Source organism: Scyliorhinus torazame, chromosome 7 (genome assembly GCF_047496885.1).
Source record: "Scyliorhinus torazame isolate Kashiwa2021f chromosome 7, sScyTor2.1, whole genome shotgun sequence".
NCBI lineage: Eukaryota > Metazoa > Chordata > Chondrichthyes > Carcharhiniformes > Scyliorhinidae > Scyliorhinus > Scyliorhinus torazame.
Window position 1 is genome coordinate 238,422,785 of NC_092713.1, and position 22,818 is coordinate 238,445,602.

The window sequence follows — 22,818 nt, forward strand, 5'->3', positions numbered from 1 at the left end:
AATCACTCTGTCCTGGATCCCTTGCGCCGGGAGCTGCGGAAATTCCCTCACCTGTTGCCTCGCAAATGCCCTCACTTGCATAGATCGGACGGCATTCCCAGGTGGCAACCCGTAATTTTCTACCAATGCTCCCAAACTCGCGAACGTCCCATCCAAGAACAAGTCCTTCAACTTCCCAATTCCTGCTCGCTGCCAAGATTGGAATCCCCCATCTATCCTCCCCAGGACGAACCGGTGATTGTTCCTTATCGCGGACCACACCGAGGCACCCGTCACTCCCCTATGTCGTCTCCACTGCCCCCAAATCTTCAAAGTCACCCCCACTACTGGGTTTGTTGTGTATTTATTCGGGGGGGAACGGTAACGGCGCCGTCGCCAGTGCTTTTAAACTTGTTCCCTTACAGGACGCCATCTCCAGCCTTTTCCACGCCGCCCCTTCTTCTTCCCTCATCCACTTACATATCATGGACACGTTGGCGGCCCAATAATAGTCACTCAGACTCGGCAGTGCCAGTCCCCCTCTGTCCCTACTGCGCTGCAGGAACCCCCTCTTTACCCTCGGGGTCTTTCCAGCCCACACAAAGCTCATAATACTCCTGTCCACTTTCTTGAAAAAGGCCTTTGTAATCAGTATGGGGAGGCACTGAAACACGAAAAGAAACCTCGGGAGGACCACCATTTTAACCGCCCGTACTCTGCCCGCCAATGACAGGGGAACCATATCCCACCTCTTAAAGTCCTCCATCTGCTCTACCAGGCGCGTCAAGTTAAGTTTATGCAAGGTTCCCCAGTTCCTGGCCACCTGGATCCCTAGATATCGAAAATCCCTTGCTACTCTCCTCAGCGGCAGATCGTCTATCCCCCTGCCCTGTTCCCCGGGGTGCATCACAAAAAGTTCACTCTTTCCCATATTCAATTTATATCCCGAGAACTCTCCAAACTCCCTGAGCGTCTGCATTATCTCTGGCATCCCCTCCACTGGGTCCGCCACATATAGCAGCAAATCATCCGCATATAATGACACCCGATGTTCCTCTCCTCCTCTGAGCACCCCCCTCCACTTCTTAGAGCCCCTCAGCGCTATGGCCAATGGCTCGATTGCCAACGCGAACAGTAACTGGGACAGGGGGCACCCCTGTCTTATGCCCCTATGTAATCGGAAATAGTCGGATCGTTGCCTGTTTGTAACCACGCTTGCCACCGGGGCCCTGCACAGGAGCTGAACCCATCTGATGAACCCCTCTCCAAATCCAAATCTCTTCAGTACCTCCCACAGGTAGTCCCACTCCACTCTATCAAATGCCTTCTCTGCATCCATCGCCACCACTATCTCCGCCTCCCCCTCCGGTGGGGGCATCATCATCACCCCCAGCAACCTTCGTATATTGGCATTCAATTGCCTCCCTTTAACAAACCCTGTCTGGTCGTCATGTACCACCCCTGGGACACAGTCCTCTATCCTTGTCGCCATCACTTTGGCTAGTAACTTGGCATCTACATTTAGGAGGGAGATGGGCCTGTATGACCCGCACTGCAGCGGGTCTTTGTCTCGTTTCAGGATCAACGATATCGTCGCCTCCGACATTGTCGAGGGTAGCGTCCCCCTTTCCTTAGCCTCGTTGAAGGTTCTCGTCAGGAGTGGGGCCAGTAGGTCCACATATTTCCTGTAAAATTCCACCGGGAACCCATCTGGTCCCGGGGCCTTTCCTGCCTGCATGTTCCCAATTCCTTTAATCACCTCCTCCCCCTCAATCTGCGCTCCCAAACCAGCCACCTCCTGCTCCTCAACCCTCGGGAACTCCAGCTGGTCCAGGAAGTGTATCATTCCCTCTTTCCCCTCCGGGGGTTGGGACTCATACAGCCTCTCATAAAATGACTTAAACACCCCGTTCACCTTCCCCGCTCTCTGCTCCATTCTTCCCTCCCCGTCCCTAACTCCTCCGATCTCTCTCGCCGCCCCCCTCTTCCTAAGTTGTTGGGCCAGCAATCGGCTCGCCTTTTCCCCATATTCGTATTGTATTCCCTGTGCCTTCTTCCACTGCGTCTCCGCCTTACCCATGGTCAGCAGGTCAAACTCCGTCTGTAGTCTCCATCTTTCCCTGTATAGCCCTTCATCCGGGGCCTCCTCATATTGCCTATCCACCCTCAGAATCTCCCCAATCAGTCTCTCCCTTTCTTTACTCTCTTGTTTCCCCATGTGGGCTCTTATGGAAATCAGCTCCCCCTAACCACTGCCTTAGTCGCCTCCCATACTACTCCCACCTGGACCGCTCCATCATCATTGACCTCTAGGTATCTTTCAATACATCCCCTCACCCTTCCACATACCCCCTCGTCCGCCAACAGTCCCATGTCTAATCTCCAAAGTGGGCACTGCTCCTTCTCCTCTCCTAGATCCAGGTCCACCCAATGTGGGGCGTGATCTGAAACGGCTATAGCCGAATATTCCTTTCCTACCACTTTCGGGATCAGCGCCCTTCCTAGGACAAAAAAGTATATCCGGGAGTATACTTTATGGACATGGGAGAAGGAGGAAAACTCTTTACTCCTCGGTCTAGCAAATCTCCAGGGATCTACTCCTTCCATCTGCTCCATAAACCCCTTAAGCACCTTGGCCGCTGCCGGCCTCCTCCCGGTCCTAGATCTGGACCTGTCCAGCCCTGGGTCCAGCACCGTGTTGAAGTCCCCCCCCCCCATTACCAAATTTCCCAACTCTAGGTCCGGGATGCGCCCCAACATACGCTTCATAAAACCCGCGTCATCCCATTTCAGGGCGTATACGTTCACCAGCACCACCGCCTCACCTTGCAATCAGCCACTCACCATCACGTACCTGCCCCCACTGTCCACCACTATGGTCTTAGCCTCAAACGATACCCGTTTCCCGACCAGTATTGCCACCCCTCTATTTTTCATATCTAAGCCTGAGTGGAATACCTGTCCCACCCATCCTTTCCTTAATCTGGCCTGATCCGCCAATTTCAGGTGCGTCTCCTGAAGCATAACCACATCCGCCTTCAGTCTCTTTAGGTGCGCAAATACCCTTGCCCTCTTAAATCGGCCCATTCAGCCCTCTCACGTTCCACGTGATCAACCGGGTTGGGGGGCCCTTAACCGCCCGCCCCCCCCCCCCCCCCCCCCCCCCATCGTTGACTAGCCACCCCCTTTTTTAAACCAGCTCCTCACCCAGGTCCCACGCACCCATTTGTCCCCCAGACGGCACCCCCCCGTCCCGACCATCCCATATCAGCTCCCCCTTACCCTCAGCAGCAGCAACCCAGTTAGTTCCCCCTCGATAAGAGCCCAAACATCCGTTGAAACGGGAGGTGCCGAAACGTGCGGCTTAGCTGGTCATCGACGCAACCGGAAGCCAAAAGAAGCATTCTTGATTATTCTTTATGAGATGAGAAAATATTTTGAACAATTTTCCAGCAAGTTGAGGTGCCACTAAATTTAAGAAATTATGAATAAAGTTTTTTTAAATTTCAGCTTTGAGAGGCTGTCTATATTTCTGATCACCTCTGCAATTAAAGATCCCTCTAGAATTTAACAGTTGTTGTACATCATGAAACAAATCCTATTCATATTTCAAGGACCACCTGACAAGTAGAAATGTTCTTAACTTTTGAACATCCATGTGAAAATATTAATGCATTCTTAAAAATGTTATCAAAAAATTACTACTTCATGAAGAACAGGAAGCTGAAACCTAAAGCCTGAGTTTCAGCTCCTCAGGTGCAAGACAGATGCAGGATTTAGATGAGTGTCCACCCTCGAATTCAGCAGTCACATTTATTATAATTTTAAAATGTGGCTATAAAACTTTGACTTCACAGAAGTTGTTCAAACACTGAAGAAAATATTAGAATCGGCAAGAAACATTTTGGAAGGTCTCAATCCTAATCTTTTTCTTCTGAACAACATTTTTTTGACAGCTAGAGTATAGTGGCCTAATGTGCCACTTAAGTTGTGAAACTCACAGGTGGTGGAACGCAGCAGACCGGGTAGTGCTGGCCGCTGAACATTACTGAGCATGCTGGGACCTGTTGCGTGTTGCACCCTGGGATATGTTGTCCTGCATGGAGTGGGAATCCATGTGCCGTTACTGTGGTTACAGTGTAGGACACAGGAACTGTTCCTTGATGCATCTAGAGTAAAAAAGAAGAATTATTACTCAAAGAGAATTGCAAATAAAGTTTTAAGAAATCAGTACTTCAAGTACACTAACACTAGGTACAGTCACATTTGTTTATAAATTAGAATAAAGTTATCAATCAGGTCCTATTGTATGGACGAAGATAGATTTCAAGCCCGAACTGGCTGGAATCCCAATGATTTGCCTAATTTACAAACTGTACAACTTTAAAAATGTGTTTATTTAGAAGCTTTGATACAATAGTATGAGACTTGAATAGGCTACAGTACAAGAATTCATTAGCAGAATTCAGTTCAGCACAAATTATCACAAGTATATTACGGTGCAGGCAATAGCTAGGCAATGCCATCCTATGGTATTTATTATCCCTTTTGATAGGTCACAATATCAGGAATCATTTTTCCTGCAAGGCGAAATAGTCAGTTGCAAACCAATATTGCGCCCAATCCCTGCTTCAAAAAAGTCAGCCACCCGTTGCACCTGTAATTGGGGATCTAATGTTGGACCATTGGTGTGAATCAGGGACTTTTACAAGAATAGGGATGTTATGCCCTTATGAACCTGGAGGGGTAGCACTGGGATAAGGGAGCACGAGGAAAAGGGTTTAACTGTACCTGGATGGGGGAGGGGGTGGTCTCAGGAACATTATTTTGGCAGTTCCACAGACAGAGAACACTGGGACCGATTCTGGAACGTGGGATTGAAGAGAGAATTCTCAGGGAATAAGCATATTGGTGACGGTCCTGGAGCCATGAAGGACTGAGAATGTGGCCGGAAAATCTACGCAGAGAGTGGATCATAGGATCTGAAAGTTGGGAAGAGGAGAACACCACAGCCTACCAGGGGAAAGTGGTGTCTTGTGGTCATGTAAGACAAGGGGCCCAGGAGGAGGATGGCCTGAATTGCTCCTGGCCCCCTTGCACCATTAGGCATCGGCCCTCAATTCCATTCCCATTTGTCAGTCTCCTTTCTGACTTACCCATTGTATCTTATATGCTCTCAAGGAAACAGGATCACATTACAGAGTGGGGTGGCAACACGCAACAGTCGTTGCCATTCCACCCTGCATCCAATTCACTTACATATTGAAATAATGTATTTATAGTTCACAGACTCACAGCGTACCAGCCACATGCGTTTACATCAGAAAGTGGTTGAAGAGCAGAGCATGGCTTTTCTGACAAGGTGGTAAGTGAGTCTAACCTGTTCGTGGAGATCCACCATGACGGGACTTTGCTGCGGAGGGTGTGCAGCAGGGTGAAGCATACGTGGTGATAGGCTTGTGTGATTGTAAGATCGATTTTCATCTATAGGCAGTTGCTGTGAATATGGAGGATGGTGGTAGTTTTCATCCTGGTTTATAGGATTATGCAAAGGCCTGTCACGCCTACCCCACTGGCGTCGCGCAGGAGGACTGCAACAAACCGGCAAGAATGTAAAAAGATTGAAACTGTAAAGAGAAAAGATTTAAAAAATATACACCAAATCTAGACAATTTTTGCATCCTCATTTTGAAGTTTGTTTATTTATCTGCATTGATTCCCCATTTCTCACTGATCTCTCCTCCTTGATTGATGTTGGTTGTGATGGGCAGGTGACTAGATATTTCCATTCTCCGAGTGTTAGTATGAAAATGCAACTAGATGCACAACCCCAGGTAATTTTAATTCCCTTCTTTTGGCTAAGCAACTGATACTGCCCTGCACAGAATATCTCAGCAGAGAACTTGGAAACTTTGCATGAAAGAAATAGTAAAGATTGAAAGGGAGTTGCCAAAACGCAAACTAGTATCTGAATCCTGGGGGTGGGTGTTGGTAAGGACTAAATGCTATCTTAGTTTGATAAATTCTGTCTGCACATCTCTCCCAACTAAATTACCCCCACTTCTACATTCACCTGCCCAATTAGACCCTAACCCACACATTGGTCCTGAGCCAGCTGAGAGTGTGATTCAGCTCCACATCAACGAAGCAGCCACGATCAGCACAAGGTATTTCACCATTCCGAGACCCTTGATGCTGGGAGCAACCAGTCACTGCTTCTCAACTGGTGTTATTTTCAATAGCCCCTCCGAAAGAAATCCTCTTTGCAACAAGGTGATGTCTTTGCAGCTTTCTCGACTGCTCCAATGCCTCAGTGTTACCAGACTGCTCATCAGGCATCCCAAGTCTTGGATGAGCCACAATTTTCACCAACTAATCATTGCACGTGTGGAAGCCATTCATTTTTCTTAAAATTTAGAATACCCAATTCATTTTTTCCAATTGAGTGGAAATTTAGCGTGGCCAATCCACCTGCCCTGAGCATCTTTTGGGTTGTGGGGGCGAAACCCATGCCAACACAGGGAAAATGTGCAAACTCCACACGGACAGTGACCCAGAGCTGGGATCGAACCTAGGACCTCAGCGCCGTGAGGCTGCAGTGCTAATCACTGCGCCACTGTGTTGTCCTTGTGGAAGCCATTCATGTTGGCCCCACCACAAACTCTAAATCATTGACCCTGGATTCTAACTCCTCCCTCGGCCACCGTCTCAGGATGCAACCTCTGCATTCGATCTGAAATCAAACTTGGTTTCCAACTCCATATACTCTCCAACACAAAGACCACCCTCTCCCACATTTATAGCCCCACTCACCTCTAACCATGCCTTTGCCAGCTGCTGCTGAAACCCTCACCCTTGCCCTTGTCATCTTCAAATTAGATTATTTCTAAGGTCACTTAGCCCGTTTCCTATCCATCACTTTCAACATACTTCAAACCATATCAAATTCTCCTACCTTATCTTATCCTGAACCAAGTCATTTAGGCAAGACCATTTTTCCAATGACGGCTACAATGGAAGTAATCCCCTAGCAGAATGAAGGGGCTGTCAGATTGCCGAATAGATTATTTATATGTAGCATACATGTTATCGTTCATTCAGCCTGCACTTCTTTATTGAGCTATATATCCATTCTGCATGTCGGCACTTTCCTTTTAATGTGATTTTTATCCTCTCTCCTACCTTAAAAACAGCAAAAATTACTGGAAAAATAACAACCCAGAACTGTGCTTTCAAGAAGGTCTTTCTATTAAAGAGTAATTTCAACATTGAATTTTCCCCATGACAAAACTGTTCCAACCATACAAACAAATTGAATTTTAAGCCAGTTTTCAAAGTAACACCGTGGAATTGAGAGCTGTACAGGTGCTTTGCAATGTCACAGGCACCTCCACCAAAGCAACAAAAATGATTTACTTTATTACCTCTGAATGTATGATGTTATGGGTCAGGGTTTAGAGAACCCCACCGTGTATCATGGAGTTCACCTGACACACAACTTTTAATAGATTGTGGTATGGGGAACACACGACCCACTCTACAGGTGTGGTACAGCAGAAAAGGAAAAGTATTTTTCAAAGCAAAACAATGTTTATTCTATGAACGCAAGTTAACCTTTTTAAAACAAACAGTGAACCTCTAAGCAACCATTAATTCAAATGCAACCCCAAAGACTACAATCACTAAGTAACCCTGTAAGCTGTCCTTTTAACATCCAAAAGACTTAACAAACCTTCAAACAGGAGCACATTAGGTTTACATTCAATACTGTGACCTTTTACAATTCTGGGTTCACCAAATGATCCATAGATAGTCTTTGGATGGCAGAGATCAACCGTACAGCTCTACTTCAGATGCAGCTCACTGAAAAAACACAGACACACCCAAGCTTTTCTCAAACTGAAACGAAAAAAGCAGAAGTAGAGCTCAGCTCCACCCACATTCGGATATCACTCCAGTAACATGAGCAGCTCCATTTCTTAAAGGTACTCTCACATGACAATGATGTCAAAATGTATCATAGAAAATAGGAGGAGGAGGAGGAGGCCATTCATTATGGAGCCTGCTCCACCATTCATTATGGTCAAGGCTGATCATCCATCTCAATAGCCTAATCCTGCCTTCCCCTATATCCTTTGATCCCATTCATCCCAAGTACCTTATCTAACGTCTTGAAAACATACAATGTTTGGCCTCAGCTACTTTTTGCGGTAATGAATTCCACAGGCTCACCACTCTGGGTGAATAAATGTATCCTCATCTCTGTCCCAAATGGTCTAGTCCGTGTCCTCAGACTGTGAACCCTGGTTCTGGACACCCCCACCATCGGGAACATCCTTCTTACATCTACCCTGTCTAGTCTTGTTAGAATTTTATAGGTTTCTACGAGATCCTCCCTCACTCTTCTGAACTCCAGCAAATACAATCCGAACCAACTCGATCTATACTCATACGTTTGTCAAACAGACTTTACCTCCTGTGTGATACAATTCCTCTATTACTTGACATTCTATTGTCAGAATCTGGTTCAAAGGTTGTACGGCAACTCTCAAATCATTACCAGATGAGTCTACCTATCTAATGCCTCATTAGAGAAAAGGAAGCTGATATCTGACCAGAATTCCTCTCTGGATCTACAGCGTCTCACATCAAGTCCTCGCCACCCCTTCTCCTGGTGAACGACTAACCTCTGCCTTATAACTTCATAAGATACAGGAGCAGAAATAGGCCATTTGGCCCATCGAGTCTGCTCCACCATTCAATCATGGCTGAACTCATCCAGACCTCAACTCCACCTTCCTGCCATTCTCCATAACCCTTCAACCCATTACCAATTCAAAATCTGTCTAACTCCTCCTTAAATTTACTCACTGTCCCAGAATCCACCGCACTCTGGGGTAGTGAATTCCACAGATTCACAACCCTTTTGAGAGAAGTAGTTTCTCGTTTTATATTTACTACCTCTTATCCCAAGACTATGACCTCGCGTTCTAGAATGCCCCACAAGAGGAAGCATTTGCTCCACGTCTACTTTATCCATACCTTTTATCACCTTATAGTGGAGCAACAGATGTTGGAAGGGAGAAATAAATTTCACTGTGGCATGGAAGTGACACTTGCAATACTTGATATGGCACCAGAGTAACTAAGTATGGATTGCAGCAAAGGGCAAAAGCAGAGGATCACCTTGTAGCGGTCAACTCGGCAAATGCCAAGTGACGTAGAAACCTTTGCGATCATGCAAAAGCAACCAAGAGAATGGGGGTGGCAATATGCAGCCTTCCTCCACTATATAATCAAATTCTTTAGCACAAGTTAGCTGTAAAGTGAGGCCTACAGATATACAACAAATGTCCTATGGCAATGGAAGGGGGAAAATCAGGGATGCAGTCACACCAAGCCATATTCCTCAATCTGTACATAGGTGGCTTTAAATGTGGTTTGTGCCAAATGTGCCGTGAAGCAGCATCTACATCAAGCAAGACTATATGAGGACCCAGCTGCTCTATTTAGGCATGCACAGCTGGCTGGTTTCCCCCAGAGGAACTGATAAAAGAAATCCTAAACAAAGCCTGCTTCTGTTACTAACCAGCATACTGTGGCTGGGAGCAACTTAATCCTGTGGCAAGAAACTACAGACGAAAGCAAAGACAAACACAACGTCACCAACTATAACAAGAGGCATGCTTAAATCTCCACGCCCTACTTCAATCGCCAAACCAGCTGCAGTCATGAACACCACTGAGCTCGAGTAGCCAGGGAACTTAGACAATATGGTATAGACATAGGTGCCCTTAATGAAATAAGACTAGCAGGAAAAGGCCAGCTTGAAGAAATAGGAGCACGATACACTTTCTGTTGGGGAATTCTACCTTCTATAGGTTTCAGATTACAAGGGACCTAAAAAATCTTTCCCAAACGATTTAGGAGCTTACAGTCTCCCCTGCAACATCAAAGAAGATGTGCCATGCTGGTGAGTGCATGCCAAACAGTGCAATGTAAAGGAAAGGTTCTATGATCATTTCTGGACCATTTCCTACTATCAGCCCTTCAAGATGACAAAATTATCCTCATGGGTGATTTCGAAAGCAGAGGCAGACTTGACCACATCAGATGGGCAGGCATCCTTGATCAACGTGGAGTTGGAAAGGAAAACGTAGGCAGTGGGGTTCCATTGAGTTATGTGTCAAGCATCACCTTGCCATAATCAATACTTTGTTTCCACCTGAAAGGAGAATACAAGACAACCTGGCAATACCCATGATCTAAGGACTAACATCTCCTTGCCTATGTGCTTGACAGAAAGAAAAGACTGATATCAAGATAACTTGTGCCATGTGAGGGACTGACTGCTAGATAATCTACCCTGATCTGCACCAAGCTCAGTCTAAAGATCTAATGAAAACATTGTCAATCAACTTGCCAGGTATGGCCAAAGCTAAATGTCAAACTCCCCCCGCGACCTTGTTACACTAGGGCTTTAAAACTTCAGTAGATGTCCTGGGATACTGCAAACACAAGCACCAAGACTGGTTTGATGAGAATGATGCCATCCTCTCAATCTGAAACAGCTCACAGCCCTGTAGTCAACAACACAGGCATGAGCCTATAAAACACAGGCTCAAGCATGAGATAAGAGAATTGCAAAGTGGCTGGTGGAACACAAAAGCTGCAAAGTCTAGCTGAAAGACAGGTACAATGTGATGACTGTATATGGCCCATCTACCACAGTCTCTGCTCCATCCTAACAGCTCCAGGAAGTGAACCAAGCACTGATAAGACAACAGTAATGGAAAGGTGGCATGAGCACTTCACTGACCTCAACAGAGGTGCCCACATGTCAGCAGATTCTCTGCATCAAATTGAACAATTGCCAGAGAAAGAAAGCGTGTCCTTTCCTTCATTCCACTGAAGAGGTGATAAAAGGCAATCAAATCAATCAAACAAGGCAAAACCACTGGCCAGATGGCATTCCAGCAGAGATCTGGTAGTGCAATAGTACAGAGCTTGCTACTAAACTTTCAGCTGTCTTCAACAGTATCTGGGACTAGGAAAAAGTTCCACAGGACCTCAAGAATGCTACATTCTGGAAGTGAAAAGGATTCAAAATGTACATGGCAACTACCAAGGAAAAAGTCTTCTCTCACCTGCAGAAAAGATCAAACAAGCGCCCTATTAAACCATCTTTTAGGCAGCCTTGTGGAAGACATCCTCCCCGAATCACAGAGCAGTGTTAGAACTAACCATGGGACAGCCAATATGGTGTTTGCAGCAAGAAAATTACCAGAAAAGTACAGAGCATCATATACCGAATTAAAACTTTTGACAGAGAGTTGACCTGGTCTATGGCATTTTCTTTTCAAGCTGGGATGTTGAACAAGTTTGTCAAAATTCTGCACCTACTGAATGATGGAACGGTTAGATGTGTTTGTACAGGTGGGGAGATGTCTTGATGCCTCTGTGGTAATGAGCGGTGTAAAGCAAGGATCCCTAATTCTTCAATATCTTCCTTGATATATAAATAAGCTATCAGAGACATGCCTGCAGGCATCAATATCAGGTTTTGTTCAAGGACTTTCTTCAATCTCTGCAGATTGTGCGCCTTCACCAAAGTCACAGAGGTAGTCTGCAGAGCGGTTCTCTATGCTGATGACTATAGCTTCGCACAATAAGGAAGACATCTGGACAATGGCAAACAAGTTCTTGGGTGCTGCTAAAGACTTTGGCCTCCAAATTGGTGTGTCAAAGACTGAGGTTATATCTCAGCCAGCACTGGCAAATGCAATGAAGCATCAGATATGGCACTAGTCTCAAGTTTGTAGAAAAACTCTCATACCTTGGCAGTGTGCTCCCTTGGAATTCCACTATTGATGAAAATATCCATGCACAAATCCAGAAAGCACCTCCTTCCGAAGGCGGACTCTACGATCAAGTCTAGAAGCAGCATGGCATGAAGCCATAGACTAAAATCAAACTCAATTGGCCATTGTCCTTCCCACCTTTGTGCATGGTGCAGAAACCTAGGTTTGCTGTCGGTGCTACATCTACGCTCTGAAACACTTCCACAAAAGTCACCGGAAGTCCATCATGAGAATGCGACAGCAGGACAAAATCACAACAAGGTCCTTCATCATGATGGATTCAACAGCATGGAAGCCATTCCTCTCCCCCCCCCGCGCCTCCCACCTTCTTGGGAGTATACTGCAACTGACAAGCCCACATGAAGACCAGCATTGACATTTGGTTCAGTTTGTTTCAAGGGACATCTACATCACATTTGCAATATTCAATGTGCCCAGACAAAGGCCCTTGGCAACAACGCAGTTGAAGCAGTTCACCCAAGTACCAACACGAAACGCCAGTTCTGTGGACAACGGTGCCGACCCCAGATTCGATTCTTCAGCCATGAGAAGCCGATCGAATCACTTGGACGCACTTCAACAACAAGGAGTCTGTCAAGAGCCAAATTGCATATTCTTTCAGCAAAGACGTACCAGAATCCAAAATACGCGATTACAAGCTAAGCAGCCCCAAAATAAATACATTGTTAGTTCTGATGAGCAATCTGACGAGCAACACTGAAATTGTTGCAGCATGTTAAAATGAATATTTTTTTTAAACTACCAAAATCCACAGGCAGAAACAATTAACGTTCAGCAAGACATATGTTGTAAACTGGAACTAAAAGTATATTCAAACACCATGATATTCATCACTGGTTTAGCACCAAAAAAGCAGAAATTGCGAGTTAAAATTCCTACAGTGCAGAAGGAAGCCATTAGGCCTATCGAGTCTGCACCAACCCTCAAAAAGAGCACTCTACCTAGGCCCACCCACCCCATCCCTATAACCTAACTTGCACATCCCTGGACATTAAGGGGCAATTTATCTCCGCTGAGGAAGGTAACAAGGGACTTTCGTTACTTGGGGATCCAGATAGCCAAGAATTGGGGTACATTGCATAGGTTAAATTTAACGCGATTGGTGGAACAAATGGAGGAGGACTTCAAGAGATGGGACATGGTATCCCTGTCACTGGCAGGGAGGGTGCAGGCGGTTAAAATGGTAGTCCTCCCGAGATTCCTCTTTGTGTTTCAGTGCCTCCCGGTGGTGATCACGAAGGCTTTTTTCAAAAGGATCGAAAAGAGTATCATGAGTTTTGTGTGGGCCGGGAAGACCCCGAGAGTGAAGAAGGGATTCTTACAGCGTAGTAGGGATAGGGGGGGGGGGCTGGCACTACCGAGCCTAAGTGAGTACCACTGGGCCGCCAATATCTCAATGGTGAGTAAGTGGATGGGAGAAGAGGAGGGAGCGGCGTGGAAGAGATTGGAGAGGGCGTCCTGTAGGGGGACTAGCCTACAAGCTATGGTGACGGCCCCATTGCCGTTCTCACCGAAGAAATACACCACAAGCCCGGTGGTGGTGGCGACTTTGAAAATTTGGGGACAGTGGAGACGGCATAGGGGAAAGACGGGAGCCTTGGTGGGGTCCCCGATAAGAAATAACCATAGGTTTGCCCCGGGGAGGATGGATGGGGGATTTGGAATATGGCAAAGAGCAGGAGTAACGCAACTGAAAGATCTGTTTGTGGATGGGAAGTTCGCAAGTCTGGGAGCACTGACCGAGAAATATGGGTTGCCCCAAGGGAATGCATTCCGGTATATGCAACTGAGGGCTTTTGCGAGGCAACAGGTGAGGGAATTCCCGCAGCTCCCGACGCATGAGGTGCAGGACAGAGTGATCTCAAAGACATGGGTGGGGGACGGTAAGGTGTCAGATATATATAGGGAAATGAGGGACGAGGGGGAGATTATGGTAGATGAGCTGAAAGGGAAATGGGAAGAAGAGCTGGGGGAGGAGATTGAGGAGGGGCTGTGGGCGGATGCCCTAAGTAGGGTAAATTCATCATCCTCATGTGCCAGGCTAAGCCTGATTCAATTTAAGGTGTTACACAGGGCGCATATGACTGGAGCACGGCTCAGTAAATTTTTGGGGGTAGAGGATAGGTGTGCGAGATGCTCGAGAAGCCCAGCGAATCACACCCACATGTTCTGGTCATGTCCGGCACTACAGGGGTTCTGGGTGGGGGTGACAAAGGTGCTTTCGAAAGTAGTGGGGGTCCAGGTCGAACCAAGCTGGGGGTTGGCTATATTTGGGGTTGCAGAAGAGCCGGGAGTGCAGGAGGCGAGAGAGGCCGATGTTTTGGCCTTTGCGTCCCTAGTAGCCCAGCGCAGGATACTGCTGATGTGGAAGGAAGCCAAGCCCCCGGGGGTGGAGACCTGGATAAATGACATGGCAGGGTTTATAAAGCTGGAACGGATTAAGTTCGTCCTAAGGGGATCGGCTCAAGGGTTCACCAGGCGGTGGCAACCGTTCGTCGAATACCTCACAGAGAGATAGAGGGAATGGAAAAGAAGAAGACAGCAGCAGCAGCCCGGGGGGGGGGGGGGGGGGGGGGGGGGGGGGGGAGGAACCAGAAGGACTCTCAGGGTTGTTAATATATATGTATAATATGTATAGGTCGTTGCTATAAATAATTGTATATTGGACTGTTAAATCATATTTTTGGAGAGTGTTTATCTGAGACAAGGCAGTTGCCATTTAGTTTTAGTTATATAGTATTTATTCTTTGTTTATAAAACAGGTCATTGTTATTTATACTGTTATATTATTGTGTAAAGAATACACAATGCACTGTGATGGTTGACCAAAAATTTTCAATAAAATATTTTTTCAAAAAAAGGGGCAATTTATCATGGCCAATCCACCTAACCGGCACATCTTGGACTGTGGGAGGAAACCGGAGCACCTGGAGGAAACCACGCAGACACGGGGCGTAAGTGAAAACTCTACAGATAAGTTACCCAAGACTGGAATTGAAACCGGGTCCCTGGTGCTGTGAGGCAGCAGTGCTAACCACCGTGCCGCCGCGTTGCCCCGTTCACCATATGGTCATGGTCACAGTCTCTCATTTCCTCAAATCCGTTATTTTTTGCTTTTTATGGCTGCATTTCCTAATATTACTTTACATGCCGTGGTCAAATTCATCACTTTTTCTGGTGTTGTCGTTTGGTTCAGCTGTAATTTTTTTCTGGTTTTATACCCGTTGAGGACCTGGAGATGTTTTACTATGTTAAATATGCTGGACAAATGCAAGTTGTTGTTGAGTGGAGCTTTTCACTGATGATTCTACAGTGTGCTCAGCTTCATTTGCAACCCGCCTTATAATGAAGCAGCAAATTCCAACTTAAAGCCAGCCCTCAATAGCATACCATGCATCTCACATCAGTACTGGGCAATGATTATTATGAACAGGAGAAAACCCAGCCGTCTCCCCAATTCTCAATCCACCTTCATCGGTTGAGTGGGAACATCCTGAAGGATGGTTCACCTCCTAGCACACATTTAATATCCTTAGAAACAAATGAAAGGAGGACAGTAGTGATTGAGGAGAAAGGTCAAGGGATTTTTTTTGCAGAGTGCACTGATGATGTGATGATGGTACAGATTGCCTGTATGGGGACTAGCAGTTTATTGTAAATGAGGACTATGAATTGGGGCACAGGTCTTGTAAATGTGATGAGCTTGGAGAGAGAAGAGAGAGAAATGAGGGAAAGAACGAGAGTATATATATGTGGGTGTTCGTGACAAGGGCAAGTTTTGGTGAAGTGGTCAGCTGACTGCATACTCACTCTTGGCCTTGGACGCAAAAGTCAATAAGTTTCTCTTGCATTTGTTAGTTAGAGGGGAGGGTCGCCAGAGGGGAGGGTCGCCAGAGGGGAGGGTCGCCAGAGGGGAGGGTCGCCAGAGGGGAGGGTCGCCAGAGGGGAGGGTCGCCAGAGGGGAGGGTCGCCAGAGGGGAGGGTCGCCAGAGGGGAGGGTCGCCAGAGGGGAGGGTCGCCAGAGGGGAGGGTCGCCAGAGGGGAGGGTCGCCAGAGGGGAGGGTCGTTAGAGGTGAGGGTGGAGCGGCAGGAAAGAGAGCGATTTATAGAGAAATCTGGTAGTGGAGGAAAGCAGTCCTTTAGAACAATCCTATGGTGATAAATCATTTTGGCAGAGGAGAGTGAAGCTTGGTAGAGCTTGGTCAAGTCAGATCCAGCAATAAGTCAGTTGTGCACCAGGCATGCAAATTTGTGCCTCGTGGATTCAAGAAACAAAGAAGGAACAGCGTCAGGAAAACGGAGAGAGGGGACATACTTTGCACAAGGTAACAAATGAAGAGGTGAGGAATAGCCGAGCAAATTAACAATTGCAGAGGTACTATCGCACCCATACAGCCAGAGGCTTGGCACCATCAGGTACAAGAGTGAAAGTTCTTTTCCAGTGCAAGCAGAGAGAGTGAGGTTGAAGGAGGTACGGCAACATGATCAGAGAGAAATGTAGATGGCCAGGGATTGTCTTCTTGGTAATCAAACCCATGAAGTTGCAAGACCACAAGAGATGGTGAGGTTGAGAAGAATATGAGTGAGAGGTTCAAATGGAAGGAGGCGACAAGAGGGTAATGAATTCATGAGAAAGGAATGAAATAAGCATTGAAACATATAAATGTACTTGGCTGTGGTTAGCTGAGAATTGGATTGCTTCCCTCATTCAGAATTAGATTTTACTTTGCACTTGTTATTTGGAAATGGACATTTTCTTTTCCAGAAAGGGACCAGTCAAGCAGCTGATTAGTATTGTGCAGAACAGCATATTCATACAACTCTTCTGAATTGCAGTTAAAGGGAATGCAACTACTTATAGCCTGAAACTCCTTCTCCTGAAAGAATATATGCATAGAGGATAGGAAATCATGACATCTGAAAGTCACAGGTAAAAGGAATATTTAAAAAATCTAGACCAATGGTCACAGTACCATCAGTAGAGACCTACCGTTGAGGAAGGTAACAAGAGACTTTCGTTACCTGGGGATCCAGATAGCTAAGAATTGGGGCACATTGCACAGGCTAAATTTGACGCGGTTGGTGGAACAGATGGAGGAAGATTTCAAGAGATGGGATATGGTAGCATTGTCAATGGCAGGGAGGGTGCAGGCAGTTAAGATGGTGGTCCTCCCGAGATTCCTCTTTGTGTTTCAGTGTCTCCCGGTGGTGATCACGAAGGCTTTTTTCAAAAGGATAGAAAAGAGTATCATGGGTTTTGTTTGGGCCGGGAAGACTCCGAGAGTGAGGAAGGGATTCTTACAGCGTAGTAGGGATAGGGGGGGGCTGGCACTACCGAGCCTAAGTGAGTATTATTGGGCCGCTAATATTTCAATGGTGAGTAAGTGGATGGGAGAGGAGGAAGGAGCGGCGTGGAAGAGATTAGAGAGGGCGTCCTGTAGGGGGACCAGCCTGCAGGCTATGGTGACAGCCCCATTGCCGTTCTCACCAAGGAACTATACCACGAGTCCGGTGGTGGTAGCTACACTGAAGATTTGGGGACAGTGGAGACGACATAGGGGAAAGACCGGAGCACTGGGGGGGTCCCCGATAAGAAACAACCATAGGTTTGCCCCGGGGGGAATGGATGGGGGATATGGAATGTGGCAAAGAGCAGGTATAACGCAATTGAAAGATCTATTTGTGGATGGGAAGTTTGCGAGTCTGGGAGCGCTGACCGAGAAATATGGGTTGCCCCAAAGGAATGCATTCAGGTACATGCAATTGAGGGCTTTTGCGAGGCAACAGGTGAGGGAATTCCCGCAGCTCCCGACACAAGAGGTGCAGGACAGAGTCATCTCAAAGAAATGGGTGGGGGACGGTAAGGTGTCGGATATATATAGGGAAATGAGAGACGAAGGGGAGACTATGATGGACGAACTAAAAGGGAAATGGGAAGAAGAGCTAGGGGAGGAGATTGAGGAGGGGATGTGGGCAGATGCCCTAAACAGGGTAAACTCGTCGTCCTCGTGCGCCAGGCTAAGCCTGATTCAGTTTAAGGTATTACACAGGGCACATATGACTGGAACACGGCTCAGTAAATTTTTTGGGGTGGAGGATAGGTGTGCGAGGTGCTCGAGAAGCCCAGCGAATCATACCCATATGTTTTGGTCATGCCCGGCACTACAGGGGTTTTGGATGGGGGTGACAAAGGTGCTTTCGAAAGTAGTAGGAGTCCGGGTCGAACCAAGCTGGGGGTTGGCTATATTTGGGGTTGCACAAGAGCCGGGAGTGCAGGAGGCGAAAGAGGCCGATGTTTTGGCCTTTGCGTCCCTAGTAGCCCGGCGCAGAATATTGCTAATGTGGAAAGAAGCCAAGCCCCCGGGGGTGGAGACCTGGATAAATGATATGGCGGGGTTCATAAAGTTAGAGCGGATTAAGTTCGTCCTAAGGGGGTCGGCTCAAGGGTTTACCAGGCGGTGGCAACCGTTCGTCGAATATCTTGCGGAAAGATAGATAGGGGAGAACAAAGAAGGCAGCAGCAGCGGCCCAGGACTTGGGGGGGGGGGGGGGGGGGGGGGGGGTGGTGTGTGGCCTGAGACAAGGCAGTTGCCAATTAGGGCTAGTTTTTATTTTTTGTTATTTAATATTTATTTATTTGTTGTTGTTTTTGTTTAAATTTAAAAAGGTCATTATTATCTGTATTGTTACAATGTTGTGTAAAGGATGCACAATGTACTGTGTTGGTTGACCAAAAATTTTCAATAAAATATTATTTAAAAAAAAACAGTACCATCAGTAGATACATTCATGCAGTAAGAAGCCAGAAGAAGGTGGTAGGGTTGGTCCATCATTGGCCCAATAAGAATTATATTCTGCAGCTGATAGAATGGCACTTACTCAAGCTCCTAACAACACATCTATGCTATATGGGAAGGCTACAGAACGGACGATCCATAAGCAGGAAATGAGAGAAATATAGTGAAAAATACATGTATTTTTACAAAACATTCATTTAAATATATCCATTACATAGATGTGGCTACAGGGTGACCAAGACTGGGAATCGAATATTCAAACGTATTCGTCATTTAGGAGTGATGGGTGAAAAGAGGTAGGGTAGTGCTGTTAAGAGTGGACAATATCAGTAAGACGTAGAATCAGTTTGGGTGGAGCTAAGAAAAAGCATGGTGCAACAAATATTGGTGGGAGATGGTTACAGGACACCAAACTGTAATGGTGATGTTGGGCATGGTATAAATTAAGAAATTAGAGCTGCATGTAACATGGACATTACAGTAATCATGGGCAACTTCAATATATATATATATATATATATATATAAATTAGATAAACCGAATTAGCACTAATGTTGTGATGGATGAATTCTTGGCATGTGTACAAGATGGGTTTCTGAAGTAGTATGTTGAAGAACCAACTAGGGATCAGTTTTAGATTAGATTAAATCTAATTTAGATTTAGTATTACGTAATGAGAAAGGGCTAATTAATAACCTTGCTGCAAAAGGAGCCTTCAGGAAATAGTGACCCTAATATGTCAGAATTTTACACCAAGTTTGAAAGTGATATAATTCATTCTGAAACTAGTGTTTTAAAATTGGAACAAAGGAAACAATGAAGGCATAGGAGGCAAGTGGGCTATGGTGGATTTGGAAAATACATTAAAAGATTTGACAGTAACAGGCAATGGATAGTATTTATATTGGTATTACGTGATCTACAACAACTTTACATTCCCCCAAGACACAAAAGCCCAACAGGAAAGGAGAATCCACTATGGCTAGAAAATGAAGTTCAAGATTGCATTATATCCAAGGAAGTGGTTTATAGATCAAAGCGAGTGGCAAACACAAGGATTGGGAGCAATTTAAAATCTGGCAAATGAGGACCAAGAAACTGATAAAGGAAAAAGAGACTATGAATGTGAACTAGTGAAAAACATTAAGGGTGGACTGTAAAAGCTTCTTTCTGTATGTGAAAAGGAAAAGATTAGCAAGAACAATGTGGGTCCATTACAAGCAGGGGCAGGGAAAGGCATAATGGTGAATAGGGAAATGTTGAAGCATCAAAACAATTACTTTTGTGTCTGCCTTCACAGAGGGAGATATAGAAAATCTCCCAGCCACTAGGAAACCAAGGGATTTGTGAAAATGAGGAAATGAAAAAAATTAATAATAAAGACGTAGTGCTAGAAAAACTAATTGGATTTAAGGCTGATAAATCCCCTGCACCAGATGAGTTACACCATAGAATTTTGAAAGTGGTGGCTATAGAGATACTGGATGCATTGTTTGTTATCCTTCAAAATACCATGCAGATGGGAGTTGGTTCAGGAGAGGAAAATTCTCAAAGTATTTTCCAAACCCACCAAAATAGAAAGTGGCAAATAAAACCCCCTTTTTTTTTTTATAGAAAAGGGCAAGGTATGAACACCTAAATTACCAGCATTGTGGAGTTAAATGTATGAGATTTGATGGCCAATTTCCAAAAGGATCATTAAGTAGTACTGGGGTCTTAGGAGAGTTGGTGTAGATCTAATTGGAGACACCTCCCCCAACCTCAAATAAATTGTTCATCAATTTACTGCAATTGACCCAGAAAGAAGGGCAGATATTATCCACCTGCATTTCAAGAATAAACTTAATGCTGAGCTACAAAATAAATTGATCCAATCTCCCTCTGTGCCTACAGAGTTGATTGCAAAGTATTTGGCTCGACTGATGCATGAAAGATAGGTAGGTGGCAACCGACTGCCAGTTAGTTCCCATGGAGATTGATGTTTGGATCACAGCAATTTGTATCTTTGATAAATGACTTAAAAGGATGCAACATTGTCCAAAGTGTCCAAAACTATGGATTACATCAAACTGGGTGTAGTACCTACTCATGCTAACCAATGTGGTTCTGGATAGCTTAGTTAATGTGCAAAATAAATGGATAGGTCATTAAAGATGTCAATTCAATGATCCATTATAGGCGATCGTGAAAACAACAAATAAATGTAGGTGTGGCGTTCAAGTTGAAAGAGGTAATATTGAAGTCGATGTGGCTGCATTTATAAGTCCACGTTCAGGTTTGGTTTCCATGTTACAGGAATGATGAAGTATTATTGAAGGTGTTTTGAGGAGTTCTATGAAAGTGGATTCCTGAACTTAAGTGGGCCAGGTTTAGAGTAAAGATATCTTAGGAACAAGGGAATTCCACACGTATGGAAAACAGGCAAGTTCTGGCAAAGGATAGGATTTGAAGGTTAGAGGTATCAAAAAGAGCAAGAGTAACAGGTTTGTAGAAAGATTAACAATGAGGTGGAAGAACAGAAAACCAGAGGCTTTAAAAAGGAACCAATTAATTATTTTCAGAAAAGGAACTATAAGACAGAGCAATTAATAATAATAATCCCTTATTGTCACAAGTAGGCTTCAATGAAGTTACTGTGAAAAGCTCCTAGTCACCACATTCCGGCGCCTGTTCAGGGAGGCCAGTATGGGAATTGAATCCGGGCTGCTGGCATTGTTCTGCATGACAAGCCAGCTGTTTAGCCCACTGTACTAAACCAGCCCCTAAATTATATGCAAACTGGAGAATTTAGGAAGGATAGAATAGTCTTTGTTTACACAAAGCCTTACTATGTAATGCCACATCTCAAGAGTAAATAAATACCAATGGGCCAATTTTAGGTTTTATCCAATTCTAATTCCATGAATTAAGAGCATACGTCAAGAATGCACCATTTTGAAACTGTGATGCATTAAAATGTTGTACCCAATTAAGATGGAACAGAGCAACCACAGAACTTTCTTCCTCAGCTACATGCTATAATTGATCAAACCAAGATAGCAAACTTTAGAAGGAAATAAGCTCATCTTCCCAGGAATCCCTCTGAAAAATCTGGTGAAATTCAGTGCTCGTGTTTGGACATGGACAGAAAATACCACTGCTGTTAACTCCCCTTCCCACCACTAGACAGCCCTGCAGCAAATTGTACATGCCTCGAGAAGCTCGAGGTTTGCCTCCAATATGGAACTTACCTTCTCCTGTGATGTGCTGGTGTGTTGCACCGTTCCCCTGAGAATCGTCGCTGGTTGAAAGGGGCTGAGGGAGGCCGCCTATTCACTGTTATTTCCCATGGTCGCATTGGTGGCGTCTGAGGAGGAGATGCACTCTGGATCTCAAGGGCAGAATGAGAGACACGCCGGCGTTTTGGGCTGGGACTGTCGTCGCTCTGCAAAGCGCAACGCAAGAACAACAGATGTAATCTAAGCACTGCTGACATTTGTAAGGTAGACATGGGCAGAGAGATGCAATGCCAAAGGAACCGAAGAGAGGGTTTCATAACAATATTTCACTAGTGGTGGGTGAATTATGACCATGAAATTACAGAATTAGAGAAACCAGACACCAACATCAAAAAGCATTTTTAAAATGTTATGATTACCTGGAGCCTCAAATTCTATTACAGGTCAATAAAAGGTGTGCTTTGCTTTGTGTAACTTGCACACAAGAGTAAACCTAGAAGAGATTGGGGCAAATCCGTATTCTACAGGATGGGGAATGAAATCGGCAGCACACATACACCTCAAGGGTTAGATGGTTGAGTTCAATTCCCACTCCAGAGACCTTAATGGCAATAATCAATGTTAACACTACCGAGGAAGTGCTATACTGTTGGAGGTGCAGTTATTTGAATGAGCTGCTTAAAAGGGAATCGCATTCAGACTGAGCTACAGCTTCCTGTGCTATTTAATCATTTGACATTTGGTCTCACGATCAAATTAGATTTTCAACGAGAACTAGCAAGATGCCAGAAACATTTCAATTGGAGCAAACCTTTTCAGCAAGAGAAGCAGGAATAAGGAAACCTTCTTTTGTAAGAAATGACTGAGATTTTTGGGTTACTACCTCAGTGCGAATGATGCAGCCGACAATAAGTGACGGAGAAACTGGAGCTCGCTCAAGCA

The 22,818-nt window shown here is 45.4% G+C and overlaps 1 protein-coding gene across 6 annotated transcripts in view; it reads right to left on the reverse strand.

The window, feature by feature from the left end:
- rnf44 (ring finger protein 44) overlaps nucleotides 1–22,818 on the reverse strand; it is a 235,988-nt gene that overhangs the window by 51,522 nt on the left and 161,648 nt on the right. For 4 of the 6 annotated variants that reach the window (XM_072512197.1, XM_072512196.1, XM_072512193.1 and 1 more), the window contains exons 3-5: nucleotides 21,889–22,082; nucleotides 5,360–5,606; nucleotides 3,981–4,148 (exon numbers count right to left, since the gene is read on the reverse strand). In XM_072512197.1, the coding sequence (XP_072368298.1) occupies nucleotides 3,981–4,148; nucleotides 5,360–5,606; nucleotides 21,889–22,082 (609 nt within the window). The remainder of the gene's footprint in view (nucleotides 1–3,980; nucleotides 4,149–5,359; nucleotides 5,607–21,888; nucleotides 22,083–22,818) is intronic. The other 2 variants (XM_072512195.1, XM_072512194.1) reach the window with 1 other exon arrangement.